Source organism: Melozone crissalis, unplaced genomic scaffold (genome assembly GCF_028551555.1).
Source record: "Melozone crissalis strain CALT ecotype California unplaced genomic scaffold, PUWL_Pcris_2 ptg000016l_1, whole genome shotgun sequence".
In the NCBI taxonomy this organism is placed as follows: domain Eukaryota; kingdom Metazoa; phylum Chordata; class Aves; order Passeriformes; family Passerellidae; genus Melozone; species Melozone crissalis.
The window spans coordinates 55,438,734-55,456,158 of record NW_026535794.1 but is presented as its reverse complement, the minus strand read 5'-3'; the positions used below and the strand labels follow the sequence as shown (position 1 = coordinate 55,456,158).

The window sequence follows — 17,425 nt, the reverse complement described above, 5'->3', positions numbered from 1 at the left end:
GGCAATACATCCTAGATAATTTGCACAGATTCTTTTGAACCCTGTTCAAAAAAGAGGAAGCATGTCCAGAGATATAACAATTCCACTACTGAATCACCTTTGAGACAAGGGACACATATTTGCGCTAGTAAAGGGGATCATGCACAGAGGAGGGCCACCAAAATGACCTTACAAGGCAGAATTAGATTAAAAAAATGTCTCTTCTTGTCCAGGAACAAAAAAATTGAGAGAAAGGAACATCTGTACTGAGAAGATAAATTTACAGATCTTTTAACTTAAGAACTGTGCTGGGGGCAGTGGTGGAAAGCACAGTAATACTTTACAAGCATACTTAAAACTGTTTTAAAAAGTTCTATCATTTGCATCATCACTGCTCATGGTTTTCAAGTTCATGTAGCAGGATGAAACCGCTTCTTAAGACTAACCCATAGATTTATGATTATGTGAGATAATCCTGAAGAGAGCAAACACTAAGTTCAGTGTCCTCCAGAAACACATCTAATGAATGAAAGAAACCAGCGTATGAAATCAAGAAATCTACTGTCCAGCTTTTCACTACTTTTAAGAGGGAATTAATAACATCTAAGGTATACAGATTCGGGAATACTATGAAATATCTTTAAGCAACTACTGAAGAGGTATTTCACCATCTTCAGCTGGTAACACAGCTACCAACAAATTGTTATTTAATCCAACTGTAACTTACCATGTCTGTGTCAAGACTACATCAAAAGATCATTTTTGCTTATATTCTGCATACCAGCTTTCATTTTACATAAAGTTTGACTGACAAACAGACTTTTACTGATAAACTGTATCCACCCATAATGGTTTTTGTCTTGATAGGTACAGTGGTGAGAGATGTGAAAACTCCCTCCACCTACCACTCATCCTGGCAGGCAGATGAAGTCTTGAAGTTATGAATCATGTCTCTTTGGGAAAAAAATGTGAAAGCCTATTGAATACTTTATTGTCAGAAATAAACAGCATATAACAAATCAAAAATACATGATAGTTCCCATCATACACCAAGATCACCTGTCAGCATATACAAATTTCCATACCTTTGTCTCACGACCCATCATATATTCAAAGAGCACTTTCCTCAAGTATTCAAACTCAGTGGGTTCCTCAAATAGGGAAACATCAGTATGGTGAAGGTTTCCATCTGTGTAAATGAGAAGAGAATATTTATTCTGAGAGTCATTCATCCGAATCCAAGTTTCACTAATGGCACAAAATCAAACAAGAACAAATGCTGTATTCTGCACCTTAGATGGAGTAAATGCAGCCCTTCAGAAAGGCATTTGGGGGTGCTGGTTGGCAGGAGGTGCAACAGGAGTCACCAGTGTATGTGCCCTTGGCAGCCAAGAGGGCAAACCTCATTCTGGAGTGCATCAAACACAGCATCATCAGTCTGTCAAAAGAGGTGATTATCCCATCCTATTTAGCATTGGTGCAGCCTCACCTTGAATACTGCGTGCTGTTCAGGGACCCACCATTTAAAAAGAATGGGAAGGTACATGAACACACCCAGAGGGTTCCTCTGGATAACGTGCTGACAGGTATGTCCTCTGAGAAGCAGCTGAGGAGACTGGGTTTGTCTAATTTGGAGAGATGGAGGCTAAGGGGTGACCTCAGTGCTCTCTACAGCTTCCTGAGGAGACACTGATAGGCGAGTACTGCCTTCTCCTCTCCCTGGTACCCAGTGCCAGGACACATGGAAAATGGTTCATTTATCATGGGGAGCTCAGACTTGATGAGAAGAAACATTTCTTTACCAAAAGGGTGTCCAAACTGCAACAGACCTCTTGGAGAGGTGGTTGATGCCTGTTTATCAGTGTTGAAGAAGCATTTGGACAGTGCCCTTAAAGACATACTTTACCTTTCCATCAGCCCTGAAGTTGTCACACAGCTGGACTATGAAACTGATGTTGGTCCCTTCTAGATGAAGTATGTTTCCTGCTCCTCTCCCTATCAGTACATGCTGAGGAAATCCTTGATCACATTTCTTCCCAGCCCTGCACTAGTAGAAGGCACTAAATACCCACAACTGTCTGCCATCATTGGCTCAGTCACCTTGAGGGAAGGAGGCATGGACCTTCTGAGGGGATGAGAGATGCAGATCATCCCGAGATAATTTGACCATTTGCACAAATTTGCAAAAAGCAAGTGTGACGTGATTTTTGAAAGTCTTCTGAGTTCATCCAGCTAAGATGGGTCTGCACAGGATGGCAAAACCCCACATCTCTAACATTAGCAAGGCTCAATGCTTGAGCCCTCTGTCTCATGCAGTACATACTCCTCAATTAAACAGCTGCAAATCTTTTGGAGGTGAGCAATACCTGTTCATTTCCCTGTGCATTTTTCTTAATTAATTTTACATTAAAAGAGTCTGAGAGGAACAGTATACCACCAGAGAGAAGGTCCATAAGCCCATACTCTATCTCCAAAGTGTCCAACCACCAGTGTCTAAAGGACAGCACATGAACAGCACAAATCTACTTCTGCCTGGGTTCTGGGGCTGCTCACAGACCTTGGGTGCCTGGGACCAGCCTCCTGGGACCCCCAATGTCTCCTGCCAAGGGCACAAGGGATGTGTCCCAGCTCAGCCTGGGACCTTCTGTCCCCACCTGTGCCCTGCTCTGTGTGTGCCCATTTCTGCCCCTGTCTACTGGACGCTCTTGAGTCCTGTACTGAAGAGAGCTTAAGAACTCTGATACAGAGCTCTTTTAATTGGATGACATAAAAAAGAAAACATCAAACAAACATTAAAAAAAGAATTTGGTCATCTGAAATCACACGCCAACGCTACTATAATAGACAAGAGAAAACACGGATGTCATAAGTGCATTATTTAAGTGTTTTAAAAAAAATGATGTTTTATTTCCTAGACCAAACTGTATCTTTCTAACAAACAAAAAAACTTATTTGTGATGAAAACTTACCTCTATATGGTGTTCCAGCTGATGTGACATACATATTTTTCTCATAATGTTTCAGCCGGTCTTCCAGTACATGAATCTGAACAGAAAACAGTTGACATGATAAACAGTGTTAAACCTAAACAGCAGCTAAAATAAGCATAACTGAAACAGTTTCCAGCTACATATCATCTCTTATAAAAGCAAAATACATTTGCTTTTTAAGGAAGGAAAACATTAAAAACTGTCCCAATGTTGTACATCTGCATATACACATAAAAATATATATAGCAGATGTTATGCATATATTATATATTTATGTATTCATTTTATATATAAGCATATATAACTTTTTTATAGATAAAAAAGCTTACAACAAAAATTATACTTAAACACCAAAAAAGGTTTAATTTTGAAAAAAAAAATTCAATAATTTCATAAAGTGCACTGTTCCCTTTTTCACTGCGCAATTCTTTGCTAACCAGTATCACAAGCATGTGGTGTTTTTATTCTCAGGGGATAGAGGAATACTTTGAAAAGCACACAGATGTTCTGAGAGCAAGTATGAGTGAAAACTATTTTTTTGTCTATTATATTCATAGTACCTTGTATGGAGATGTACCACATCATCACTTGAAAAGAACAAACCTTTTAATACTGCAAACTCCAAGTATCAAACAAGAATACTTCTTACTCATTCAACGTGACCCTTACCTGCTCTTTCAACTCCTGCTCCTTCAGTTTTGAATCATTGACTAGTGTTGTCTTCTGTGCAAGTTGTGCCTGAAAAGACAGTCATGTCTGGAAATTGCTGCAAATACATCATAGGTTTTGCAATAAACCTATTTCTCCTTTTAACACACACAAACTTATAAGCAGTATTTCAGCTTTAAAACCACTCCGCAAGGAAAGTATTAGAGAGAAAAATCAATAACATGTAAGACGTACCTTTAGTTCTGTTATTGTGACCTATAACAAAAATAAAAATTTAGATTAAAAAGTATGAAAAATACTGACTATATCAAGCACTATATCAATAATTGAGTTCTTATACAGTGTATTAATTGAGGATGACAAAAATTGAAATTACCCAATAATAACAACTAGTCTTATAAATAGTTTAACTTATTTGTATTGACAATACATAAAGCTGATATTTAAATTATCTCATTTGATTCTGTAAGACAATCATCATAAATGTAACTTAAAGAACCTAATGTTTCCAAATCTTTATGAAATATATATTGGAGATGAATAATAATTGAATGAGTATGAAATACATCACAGGATGCCCTAACTACAATTAATACTATTCAGAATATTTCATGTCTTTCCTTAAGTCACATTTGGAAATGTGAACATAAGCAATTGTGTGGAAAAGGAGATTTATTCCCTGTCTCAGGCTGATAAAAATCTGTGGGGTCTCCTACAGACAGAAAATAGGGGAAAATCATTCCTCTAAGGATCTCAAACTTCTAAGTTAAATTCTTGCTTCTGAAAACCTCAATCAGACATTTATTTTCTGATATGGATAGAGATTTTTCTGACATTTTTACCTCCAAACATTAATACTTAAGGTTGTTAGTATTTGTCATTTTTTTATCACAATCAGACAAGTACTGTTCCATTATCTAGGGTACACTTCATGTCAAAGTGGATATGTTACGTGTAATGTTTGGTCTAGGCTACAAAACAAGCAGCACAGAAAATTTTATGAAAAACTTCTGTGATTTGGGAGTCTCTGATTTTAGACAAAATATGTTGCCCACAAAAAGTTGTATCCAGTCAATGGAAGACTTCACACTGTTTGACTACTAGTGCTGAAGGGCAAAAAAAAAAACAAACCCAAAATGTTGCAAAGCAACAAAATAAAAAAGAAATCAAGTGAGACAAAAAATACAATGGTAAATATAATTAATTTGAACACACTGTAAAATCCAGATGTGGATTTATACAGTTTTGTTCGGGTATGTTGACAAGTTCCACAGGCCCTAATTTTCTCATATAGGTCTGTAATGCTGCCTATATATGCTATTGTAGCTGTTGCAAATATGTACTATTGAACCAGGTTAAAGCAAAATTAGTTTCCTACAAACATACCAAGCACAGGCAAAACACAAACTGAGACAGGAATAAAAATTAAAAACAACTCCATTTCTAAGTAGGACAAAAGAAAACTACTTGTCAACCCCAGAACAGATTGTGTCAGAATAAGAATTAAATCCTGAAATACTGATAAAACAGGAAGTGAAAGCCCACTTACATTACTCTAAATATTTGAGCTTTGACTGGATCAGAAGATATACCAGGAATTATGTGCAAATTCCACAGCACAATCTATTAGACTAGTTCCATTGTTTTGAGATGAAATCACCAGTGTTAATCGTATCACATAAGGCATTTACATTTAGTTGAATCAGCTATGCAAAAGAAATCTGGTGAGCAATTTGCTAAATTTGAATTTAGTTGGAATTCTCAAAATTACTCAAAAAAGTCTGATGCCTGTATTCTAGAGAAATCACATCTATACACTCGGGGAAAAAAAAACAAACAACAAACCTGCATTCTTATTCTGCAACTACTTTGAACCTGCATGCTTTAACTGCATCTAAGTACCAGCGCTACTACACAACCTGCTCATCTTCCCCCACAAGTGAAACCATCTTTATCCTTCAAAACTAAGCTGGTTATCAGTGATGGAGTTCTCTGAACTGGTTTGTACCCATTTATACCCTGGAGAACTCCTTTGAGTCTGCCATGGAAACTCCAAGTAGAGAGCTGTGGACGACATTTCAGACACAGGCAAAATTAAACGTTCACTTTTTAAACAGTAAACATATTCACTTTTAGAAATTTAGTATTGGCAATATTCAAATACTTTACAAGTCATTGCCCATCTGTCTGATACATTTCTGGGAACAACTGAGGAATCACAGAATGCTTACAGGTTAGAATGGACCTTAAAGATAATCTAGTCTCAACATTCCTTGCCATGGGCAGGGACACCTCCCAGTACACCAGGTTGCTCAAGGCCTTATAAAACCTGACATTGAACACTGTCAGGGTTGGGACATCTACAACATCCCTGCGTAACCTGTTCAGTCTCACCACCCTCAAAAATTCCTTCCTAAAATCTACTCTAAATATTCCCTCTTTCAAGTTACATCCTTTATTCCTTGCCCTTTCACTACAGTTCCTGATAAAAAAAAAGTCCCTCTCCAGCTTCCCTGTAGGCCCCCTTCAGATACTAGAAGTTTGCCATGAGGTCTCCATGCAACCTTCTCTTCTCCAGGCTAAACAGCCTCAGCTTTCTCAGTCTGTGTTCACAGGGAAGGTGCTCCAGTCCTCTTACAAACTTCATGGTCCTTCTCTGGACTTGCTCCAACAGTTCCATGTCCTTCTTATGCTGGGGACACTAGAATTGTTCACAGTACTCCAAGGGCCATGCTCCTTGTGATGCAGCCCAGGACTTGATTGTCCTTCTGAGCTGTGAGCACACATAGATGGCTCATGTTGAGTTTTTCATCACCTGTCAGCCCCAGGTCTTTCTTACCAGGGTTGCTCTCAATCATTTCTCTGCCCAAGCCATTGGTGTGTCTGGGATTGCAGTGACCCAGGTGCAGGACCTTGCACCTTGCTATGTGGAACTTCATGAGGTTTGCTTCAGCCCACACCTCAAGCCTATTGAGATTGCTCAGGATGGTATTACCCTTTCCCTCCATCGCGTTGACCGCACGACCACAGAGCTTGGTGTTTTCAACAAATTTGCTGAGGGTGCAGTCAGCACTGACAGGTTTCACTGTCTGTCACTGACAAAGATACTGAATAGTATCACCCCCAGCTAATACTGACCCCATGACTGCATCAAACACAGCATCATCAGTCAAAAGAGGTGATTATCCTACTCTGTTTACCACTGATGCAACCTCTCCATGTAACTGGTGTCCATGTGGACAATGAGCCATTAACCCAAACCATGTGCATGTGGCTACCCAGCCAGTGTATCCAGATGATGGTCCATCCATCAAATCCCTGTCTCTCCAATCTGCAGACAAGGATGTCATGCAGAAGAGTGAAATGCTTTGCATTTAGTCTTGCCATGGAAGACAGAGGCACAGAAGCTGTTGAGAACCCCAGCCTACTCTTTGTCCAGGGTAGCCAGGTTGCCCATTTTCTTACAAAGAGGGCCCACATTATCCCTAGTCTTTCTTTTGTCTACAACGTACATATAGAAGCCCTTCCTGTTTGCCTTACTTTCCCTGGCTACAACAATTCTAACTGGGCTTTGGCTTCCCTAGCTTCCCATACAATTTCCCTGTATTACTGTCAGGCCACCTGTCTTCATTTCCACTTCCTAAAAGCTGCTTTTCTTTTTTTATTCTGAGTTTGCCCAGCAGGTCCAGCAGCTCCCATTCATCCATGGAGGAGGCCTCCTGGTGATTTACTCCTTGTTGGGTGCATTGCTTCTGAGCTGAATACATGAAATACCACTGCCAGTGCATAAATTTGATATAATGTCATATCATTAATCCATAAGATGAATGTATAATACAATATTTAATGACTCCCTATATTTATAGCAGACTGCTATAACAAACTAGGAGTGAAACAGTTAACAAAGAAGTCCTAAAGAATAAGTATACTCTTCAGACTTTTCATCATGTTTTAGAAGTTAGGAGTCTCTTTAAGAATCTTCCTCTAGATAATAAGATTATGTAAGACTATCAGTAGGTGAACAAGGGTTACAAGGCAGTCTAAGATTTCTGCTTTTCCTATTATGAAAAAAACTCATACCATGGAAAAGTAATATAAAGGGTTTTGTAAGCAAGTGCAAGGCAGAAGTAACAAACACTACGTCAGTGAGATAATTTGTACTTTCGGTTTCTAATGTCAAATATACAAATTTACTCTCCCCAGGGCTACCTGTTGTAAAAATGAAAATATTAAAAGTAAGGTCAATATGAATTCTCATCAATCACTCAACAACTTGTACACTTTTTCTCTCCTCAGTATAACAGCTAGTAGTATTTTCACCAAAGAATTCCTCAAATTAAAATGTAATCTCGGAAAGACAAAAGAATGAAGGCAATCTTCTTTCAATGAAGGCCTCTATATCCGTAATTGATATATTCAAGGCAATACTTCAGGCACCTCTGAAATGTGAATTTTTAAAAAATCACTCCAAGAATGACTTAATGGGATTTTCTTTCCTTCTAAAGGGCTTCCAGTAAAACCAACATAAACACATGTAGAGGACAAAAAAACTCAACCTTAATAATAACAACAGAACTGGACTTTTCAACATACCAATCAAAAAGGTTGTACCAAATATTGCAGTTTCTAAAGAGATTCATTTTGTATGGGAAAGTGAAGGCCAGATACATAAATAAAGTCTAATTAGGAATAAACGACAGAATTTCCAATGGACCAAGAATTTCACACTTAGAGATATAAAACAAATGTCAGTGCCAGCTCACTTTTTCACTGTTGCAATGTTCCTCTGCTGCAATCCTTTGTTTGTATTCCTTCTGCAAGTCTTCCAGCTGTGCTTGCAACTCATGAACTTTTGCTGTCATCTCTTCTTCACGAGACTTCAAAATACAAGCAAAAAATTACTTATACAATGAATCATTTAACTATTCAAAACTTTAACTATGGTGAACATAAAACAATCAACAAACGTTATACTATACACAGAAAGGATATGCTTGATATTTGTGTAAAAGCTAGTTACACCAGACTCCTACAGAAAAGACCAAGAAAAATAATTCGTGCTTAAGAAGATTTTGTAGGCCTCCAACAATAAAGATTACATAGTTAGGATTACAGTTACATTCTTTAAATTCCAAAAAATATCTATTTCTCTTGGGCATTAAAACAGTATTTGAGTATAATCCAGAAAGTGCATGAAGGTCATTACCTTCAAGGAAGGAGTAGATGACAACACAAAATTAATTTCTATATTATGAAAGCGACAAGGACCTAAATCTTTTCCTCAGCCACTCTCACAAAGATGCTATGAAAGCAGTTTTAAGCACATTTTCCAAAACAATGACCAACAATTTCCCATTCTCAAGGGTCTGAAAGGCAGTATTCACTGTAGAGGAAAGAAGCAGTAACAAGAATGGTAGGGAGGAAATTAACTCTTCCTGTATAGGAGAAAAATACAATGACCTAAATCCTAGGAAGTTAATCCATCTATATGGCATTTTGCAAAAACAAGTATTTTTAAAACTTGTGTCCTCTTTGGCCTTTTTGTGAGAGAATATGTTAGGGACCTTATAAAACAGCACTCCAAGTCCTAGTGCGTATCTCCATTGCTGAACAAAACTAAAACTCTAGTTTCACTCATGCTAACCGTACACGACAGTCAGTCAGTTGATGGCTCTACTAACACAGTAGTACCTCAAGTCAAATTAGTACAATTAATTAACTGATAACAAGTCCAGAACTGCTGATGGAAATTTTGTTCTATTTAAAAATGTCAGGAGTATAAATTATAATGATAAAGAATATTCTCTGGAAAAGCAAGTGTAGGACTAGAAAGCCGATCTAGGCTTAAAAGACGGTACGCTATTACTAATACAATAAATACTTCCATCTAAGATCAATTTTTAAGGCGTTCCTTGCACATGAGTTAAGAATAAAACACCTTTCCCATGCAGTCCCTCAGTCCAGAATGCATCACCAAAAAGAAATTAAGCTAATCTACCACAAATAATAGGTACAATGCAGTATCTGAGCAATTTTTACAGCCTCAAAGTTTAAAAAATATCCATGCTCAAGGAAAACCTTGCTCAAACATCATGACCTCCAAACAATGTTAACTTCTATTCACTCCCATGATTTTTCTATGTCCTCAGAAATGCATCAACAATTAATAATTTCTAAGAAACTTTATTCTTTTTTATAGAAGGTTATACTCCCCAGTTTAGAAATCCTCAATACCTGGCATATTAAGGGATAGTGATGGTTGTTGTTTTGGCTTTTGCAGATTTTTTTTTTACTTTTTTGTCTCTTTTATTACATTATTTGTGCAAAGAGGACTAAGATTAACAAAGTTTCAGCCTGCATTCTAATATGATGTACAGTCTAGCACTGAAAATCATTTAGTGTTTTTGACACGTACAGGCAGGACTGAGAAAATTTACTTGGCTAAAATAAGAGGCACCTTTGGTGAAGTATACTTAAACTGAAATTCGCTGGTAACTTCTGGTTGAAATGCTATTAGAGAATAAGTATGTCTATCTGCAAGTATCATGCAGAAAAACTGTTAATTACAAGCAAAAAAAATAAATCTTTACTAGCAAAAGCTATGCAAACACACTGCACTCTGCACGGAACAGAACCTTACTTTAAGGGCTATGGCATCAATCTCAGCAGAGCATCAGAGGAAGGCAATAGAGAGTGAGACTGCTCCATAAACACTGTATTTATAAAAAACAATGCACCACCACCACCACAATTCTACTAAAAGCTTAAATGTCACTCAGTTTTCTCAGTCTGGTACACAAACTGCTTAAAGAGATAAGGACTTAGCCATCTAATTTTTATTGAATGATCAAAGTTAGCGCTAATTTCTGATGTGCTTTCATGCCCATAAATTACAGAAACAAATATTTTAATTGCAAGCTGGGTCACCAGACATATCAAGTGTAATTCTAGCAGTAAGACCTTTACGAGAAAGAACTACAATTTTTCAATCTAGATATGCAACCGAAAAAGAGCAATTTTGAAATTTACGTAGTCATCACTTTTCAAAAAGGTACCTCAAGGATTTCTTCATATTTTTTCACAGTTCTTCTTAGATCATCATCTTTTTCAACAATTTTTTTATGCAACTGTGTTGTCTCTATGTGATGATTTTCTATCAATTCATTTTCTACCTCCTGGGCTTTACCTACAAAAGAAAGTTAGGTAGTATTAAAAAAAGCATGGTTTTGGTTTTGGTTTTTTTTTTAATTATGTCATAACTGATAACAAGTCCAGAACTGCTGATGAAAATTTAGTTCTATTCAAACATCTCAGGAATACAAATTATAATGATACACTTATTCTGGAAAAGTAAGTGTAGGATTTACTACATTTAAAAAATGCTTTAAAGTAACTATAAGGAAAATTTGCCAGGAAAATTCATTTTTCCACACTATCAGTTACTATTATGTCCCTTGATCCTAACATGTACGAAATTTGTTGTTTGCAGTTTGGAACCTGGAGCAATTTTTTCTATCTGGTGATGGAACTAGTTTCTAGAAGATGACAACCAATATCTATTAACTAATTTTATCTCCTATTCTATCTAGAGATGTAACTGAAGCTTTCACAATCTTCAGAAACTCCTCACTTGTAGGTGTACTTCTAGTAACTGGAATCAAACCACACCTTTTTCTCACTTTGCTAATCTCCAAGTTACACTATGGTGGCAAAAGACTGAGAAGACAAAATCTGTTGAACTCTAGCTATAATCCCATTGTGTTACAATCAGACATCATACCCAGCTGGTACCTGTTAGCAGTTAGTGAATGAAGTCTGCAAGATCCAGCTAAGAAAACACAATTCTGATTCTCACATGGATCTAAGTTTCTCTAAAGGCTGAGTAAGTTTCTCTCCAAGTGTCATATATTCATCACTGGAATGTTGAAGTTTTTACTACTGGAGATAATGTAGTACTGCAATGGAAACTTACCAATGCACTTTCATCTTCAAAATTTTACTCTCATTTTCTTTTCTTTTATACATATGACAGAAAGATAGGTACCTATGGCTATCATGCCATGGCAGATGTAAAGAGTGCTAGACCAAAGATCCATCCTGCAGAACAGCTACATATGCATTTTCCTAATTGTACTATAATTAATATTTATGTTATTTCCTGAGCAAGACAAGTTATTTCCCTAAGTTCTCTAGACATTCAGAAAACATGTGTTTATCACAGGCACAGGTAAATCCCTCCCCCAAAACAGCAATAACTGAAGATTCAGTTCTCTGACTATTGATTACAGTTATATTAACATTGAACTTACTGATTGTCTCTTTTACTGCTGTTTCCAATTCTCTCTCTTTTTGAGCCAGCTGAGTATTGAATTCTCTTATTAACTGCTTTAAGGTGGAGTTGTGCTTTAACTCAATGTCTTCTTGTTCACATCTGTAAAAAAAGGTCAAAACATACAGCAAGGAAATATAACATTTAAAGAGGGTGTGAAAACACAAGGCAAGGCAAGAGATCTGAGAATTTCTTGAGAACTATTTTAGAATAGTTTTGAATTATATGAATTCTGTGAGATTCACAGAGGCTTTATCTTCCTCTCCTATCTAATTCACCTGGTAGGTGTAGGTGTTTCATTTAAAAACAACCCAGAACTGAACCCCTCCAAAGATATGCAGTTTTTGCTGAGGAAGTTGAAGAACTGGAAGAAAAGATAATGCCATAAAAAGAATTTTAGGGAATTTTTAGAATTGCTTGAGAAACTATTGAAAGTGCTAAGCAGTACACCGCATTTTGTGCAGTATGAACAACTATTGATATCAACTGAACATGAAGCTCTCAGTACTAAGTTTTAATAAACTTAATTTCCTGTTTGAGAAAAACAGAATTAAATTATATACTTCAGCAATGTTTAAAATCACCAGCACTGAAGCAGATCAGAAACGGTATTACTCTGCCAAATGTCAAGCCTGTTTTCTTTCTGTTTCTCTAAGTCTATTTAGAACAATTAAAGAAAAACATCAGTCATTATTTCCTTGTTGTAAACTGAGCTTTAGAAAAGTATTATTGAGGTTTTAGCGGCTAAAGATAAAATACAGAAGTGGTAACACAGACAGGAACAAAGAATTTACCTGATTTTTTCCTCCATTTCCTCTAATGACTCCTTCTTTACTACGTCAAGCTCTTGCTGATGTTCCTTTCGCAGAGTACGTATGTCTTTTTGAAGATTATTCACCTCTTTGCGTAGCTTCTGTTTCTCCCCTTCAGTCTCTTCCAGTTTAGTCTGTAAGTCCTTCTGCTGGTTCTGCATATCCACTAGTAACTTCTGCAGCTCCAAAACAGATCTGGACTTTTCTTCAGCATTTTCCTCAAAGGCTTTCAGACTGTCATTTTTTTCACTCAACTGCTGCTGAAGACATTTTACCTTTTCTTCATATCTTAAAGTAATATCTTCCATCTCAATCTTAAGCACTTCATTTTTCTTCACTATATTATTTTCTAACTCTTTTATCTTCTGTTCTAAAGACTGACTAACTGCCTCCTTTTCCTGCATTTTTTTCTGTAAGTCTCCAATTATATTCTCCATATCAAGATATTTTTGTTCCTTAACTTTCAATTCTTCCCTACTGCTTGCTAAAACACTGCCACAACAAGCATGCTCATCCACTAACAATGAATATTTTTTGGTTTGCTCCTCAAGTTCTTTGCTCAGACTTTTGGTCCTAACCTGCTCTTCCTGATGGCTCTTCTCAACACATTCTAGTTTTTTAATGAGTTCTTTGTGTTTATTTTGCAGTTCTAGATGACAGTCATTACTCTCTTGTTGTTCTTTCTCGTACTTCTGTAATAATGCATCTTTTTCAGTTAAGTCCTTCTGTAACACTTCCATTTTCTCTTTGTATGTCTGTTGGACACTCTCAAGTAAATTATTTTTTTCTTGTTCTACAGCAGCTTTTACATTCTCTACTTTTTCCAACATCTCCTTCTCTAATTCTGTGGAATCTCTTGTTGACTTAAGTTTTTCTTCTAAGGACTCAATTTTGGCTTCTCTCTCCTGTACCTTCTGCTCCAACTTTCTTAACTGATCTTCCCTATCTTGCTTAAATTGCTGTTCCTTTTCTTCCATCTGAGACAGTAACTGCTTTCTAATAGAACCTATTTTTTGCTCTGCCTTCTTTTTCAGATCAGCCAGCTTAGTGCTGTTCTCTGCATTCAGTCTCTCTTCTAATTCTTTCAGTTCTTCCTCTTTCCTTTTAAGTATCACTGACTTCATTTGATCAAATTCTTTCTCCTTTGCTTCAAAATCAGCTTTCAGTGAATCTATTTGCTTCTCAAGATTAAGCACTTTTTCTTCAGCTTTCTTAAATCTATTCTCCTTTTCAAAAGCCACCTTCTCTGCCTGATGGAGCTGGCAAGCTATTTCTTGTTTTTCTGTGTTTTTTTGTTCATTACACTTTTTAAGTTCCTCCATCAAGGAATCATTTTCTAAGGTTCTCTGAGCAATGTCTTTTTCTAGTTCAGCAATTTTTGCTGCTTGTTTTTTTAACTTTGAGGTTAACTCACTTTCTTCCTTTTCCCTCCTGTTTTGCTTTTGTTCCAATTCACTTTTTAAACTATCAAGATTCCTGCTTTGTTTAGCCAGCTGTTCCTTCAGTTTATTTAGCTCTTCATCTTTCTTACTGGCTTCAGTATTGCTTAATTCAAGTTTGCTCTGCAAATCTTTGATAGTGTCATGATTTTGTGTAAACTTGGTTTGTGCTTTCATCTTCCACTCTGACAACTGGGCTGTGCAATGATCTATCTGATCAAGAGCTGATGCTTTTTCTTGACTCAGCATCTCAACTCTGGATGATAACTCTTCCACTTGATTTAACAACTGCAACCGATCCTCTTGATGTTGTTTGCTTAACAGAGATATGGCTGCTTCCTTCTCTGTTAAACTTACTGTGCTTTCAAGTCTAACATTAAGGTCAGTAACTGTTTTGTTGAGAGCAGACACTTCAGATTGTTTTTCCTGGAGTTCTTCCCTCATTGATGTGACAGCATTGATATTTTCAGATAACTCTTTCCTCAGCTGTGTTATGCAAGTTTCTTTCTCTGATGCTGCTTGCTGCTGATGTCCTCCCTCTTTTTGCAATTGTTTATTTTCTGCTTCAAGTCCTGCAATGTCAGCTCTCATAGACATAATTAAATTGTCTTTCTTCTGCAGTTCTTGAATTGACTCTTGCAAAGAAGTTGTAGCAGCAGAATGACGCTCTGTTATTTCCCTAAGCTGAGCTTCTAGTTCAGTTATCTTACTTGTTTTGATTAATATTGCTTCTTTAATCTTTGCAGTTTGGCGCTCACAGTCTGCAATTTTACATGTTATTATGCCAATTTTTTCACTACATCTTTCAATTAATTCATTGCCTTTAGTTTGCAATGAAGCTTCAGCATTCTTCCAAGCATCTAACTGGGCTGTAAGTTCTCCTGACAACCTTTTAAACTCAGTTTCTTTTAGCCGAATTGACTCTATTTTTTTGTCATAATTTTCATGATCTTTATACTGAGAAGACTGCACAGTTTGGAGTTTTTCTTCAAGGGTTCTCACTGTATCAGCCAGCTCAGTAATTGTGGCTTTGTCCTTCTCTTCAACGGCTTTCTGTTTACTGAGTTGTTCCTGAAGTCCTGTCTGCTGTTTCAGGGACTGTTTAAGATCACTTTCCATTTTTTCCAACTGTGTCTTCATGTCACTTTCCTTATCTGACAAAGCACCCACCTTAGCCACTGACTGCCTTAGCTGTTCTTGCAACTCCTTCAGGCATTCCTCCCTTTTCACTCGTTCTTCCTTCAGTTGGATTATTTCTGTTCTGGAGTCCTCCTTTTCAGCACTGAAGGTGAAAAGCTTCTGTTTCAGGTCTCCAACTTCCTGCTCTTTCACTTGCAGTTCCATAGCATGTTGTTCCTTGAGCTCTTCAATCTGCTGATTAAATTTCTTTTCCCAGCTTTGGGTTACTTCTTCCAATTTCTTTATGTGGGCCTCGGCAAGACTGTCTAGTTGCTCTTTTTGATTAGATTCCAGTTTTGACACAGCATCATTGATTCCAGACGAGCTGGCATGTGCCATTTCCAAAATTTTAGTATTGAATTCACTCTCTTTCTGACTGAATTCCAACTGCTTGTTTTCAAGCTCCTTTTTTAGTTTAGCTTCCTGCTCAGCAAGTTTATTTTTGAAAGTTTCCTGCATATCTTTTGACTTCTGTTTTATTTTCTCCACTTTCTTCTCCTGACATTTAAGTTTACTTTCATACTCTCCTTGTAAAGCACTAATTCTCTCCTCTGCAGCTAACAGTTTCTGTTCAAGCTCTTCCACTTGCTTGTTCTGTAACTTCTTCATGTGCTCTATTTCATTTTCCTTCTCAGTCAGACTTCTCTTCATCTCATCAGCCTTTCTTTCTAGGTCCTTCAGTTGACATTCATACTGCTGTGTTAGAGTGGTTACTTTCTGTATATTTTCACTTCTTTGCTCCTCTAGCTTTGCAGACACTTGGACAAGCTCAGCTTCAGATCTTTCTGCAGATTCCTTCATTTTCTGTTCATGTGCTTTTAACTCCTCCAAATGTCTGTCCTTCTCCTCCAGGGATTGTTTGAGCTTGTTGAGTTCCTCTTTGAGTACCTTCTCAACACCTTGAATAGACATTTCATGCTCTTTTACCATTGTTTCAATCACTTCATTGTGCCATTTCCTCTCTTCCTCCAACTTTCCTTTCAATTCTTGCTTAGCTTCACACACTTTACTATTTAATTCGGAGAGCTCTTGCTCTAAATCATGACGTATTTTTAGTGCTTCTGAGAGCTCAGAAGACAGTGCCTCTAATTCTGTTTGTTTCACATCTAGTTTTTCTAATGTTTTTTCATTCATCTCTTCTATGTGCGCACAGAAAATTGTTTCTTTCTCTTTCAAAATGGTTTGTATCTCTTCTTGTTGTTTCTCTCTTATTTTTTCTATTTCGGTTATTTGCTGTTGCTTTAAAATTTCAAGTTTTTCTGTCCAAAGCTTTTCTTGCTGCTGTTTCACATTCTCCAGTTCTTTATTGTGTTTTTCAACCATATCGTTGATTTCCTTACTGTGCTGGGTTTTTTCAGACTCTATGACAGTATTTAATTCCTCTGATTGCTTTCTGTCATCTTGCAAGTACTTTGCAAGAGAACTTTCCAGTTCAAGAATCCTCTGTTAGAATACAGTTTTAAAAGAATATGAATATTCAAAAAGTAAAAATTTGATTAATTTTTAAAAAATCTTACCAGGTTTACATAACTACAGGCTAGTTATTCCATTATTTTTAGTGAATGTCAACTTCTTTAATAAGCCTTTAGTTCATCTGGTATGTTCTCACTTTTGCTTCCTTTATGGAGAGATAGCTAATTAATAAAAAACTTGCTATCTCACTGCAGTGAAAATACACACAAAAACCTGAAAATAATGTAATTAATTCAAATAAAGTAAGTAGTGACACTTATGAGAAGTATGTTCACATATTCTTCCTAAACTAAAGTACCAACATATAGGATGAAAAATATAGGGAATTTACAATAACTTCATGATATTTTGTATGTGCCTACTGATTTATCATAATTCTACCTCCCATGGAAATGCTGCTGTAAAACTTTACTGTTTCTTTAGGCAAAACTTTGAAACAAATATCTGGGAGGGGTGGAATAATGTACAATCTTGCATTAGCAGAAAATAAAGTCTTACTCATTACATAAAGCAAAGGACACTGTAAAAATTTAAGCAAATCTTTTTGTTTACTGT

General features: G+C 36.7%; 1 protein-coding gene across 2 annotated transcripts in view; it reads right to left on the bottom strand.

Annotated features, from left to right (window-relative positions):
• Positions 1 to 17,425, bottom strand: part of GOLGA4 (golgin A4) — a 71,185-nt gene that overhangs the window by 5,929 nt on the left and 47,831 nt on the right. For both annotated transcript variants that reach the window (XM_054273267.1, XM_054273265.1), the window contains exons 15-22: positions 12,762 to 16,840; positions 11,948 to 12,069; positions 10,694 to 10,824; positions 8,402 to 8,515; positions 3,873 to 3,893; positions 3,639 to 3,707; positions 2,949 to 3,024; positions 1,065 to 1,168 (exon numbers count right to left, since the gene is read on the bottom strand). In XM_054273267.1, the coding sequence (XP_054129242.1) occupies positions 1,065 to 1,168; positions 2,949 to 3,024; positions 3,639 to 3,707; positions 3,873 to 3,893; positions 8,402 to 8,515; positions 10,694 to 10,824; positions 11,948 to 12,069; positions 12,762 to 16,840 (4,716 nt within the window). The remainder of the gene's footprint in view (positions 1 to 1,064; positions 1,169 to 2,948; positions 3,025 to 3,638; positions 3,708 to 3,872; positions 3,894 to 8,401; positions 8,516 to 10,693; positions 10,825 to 11,947; positions 12,070 to 12,761; positions 16,841 to 17,425) is intronic.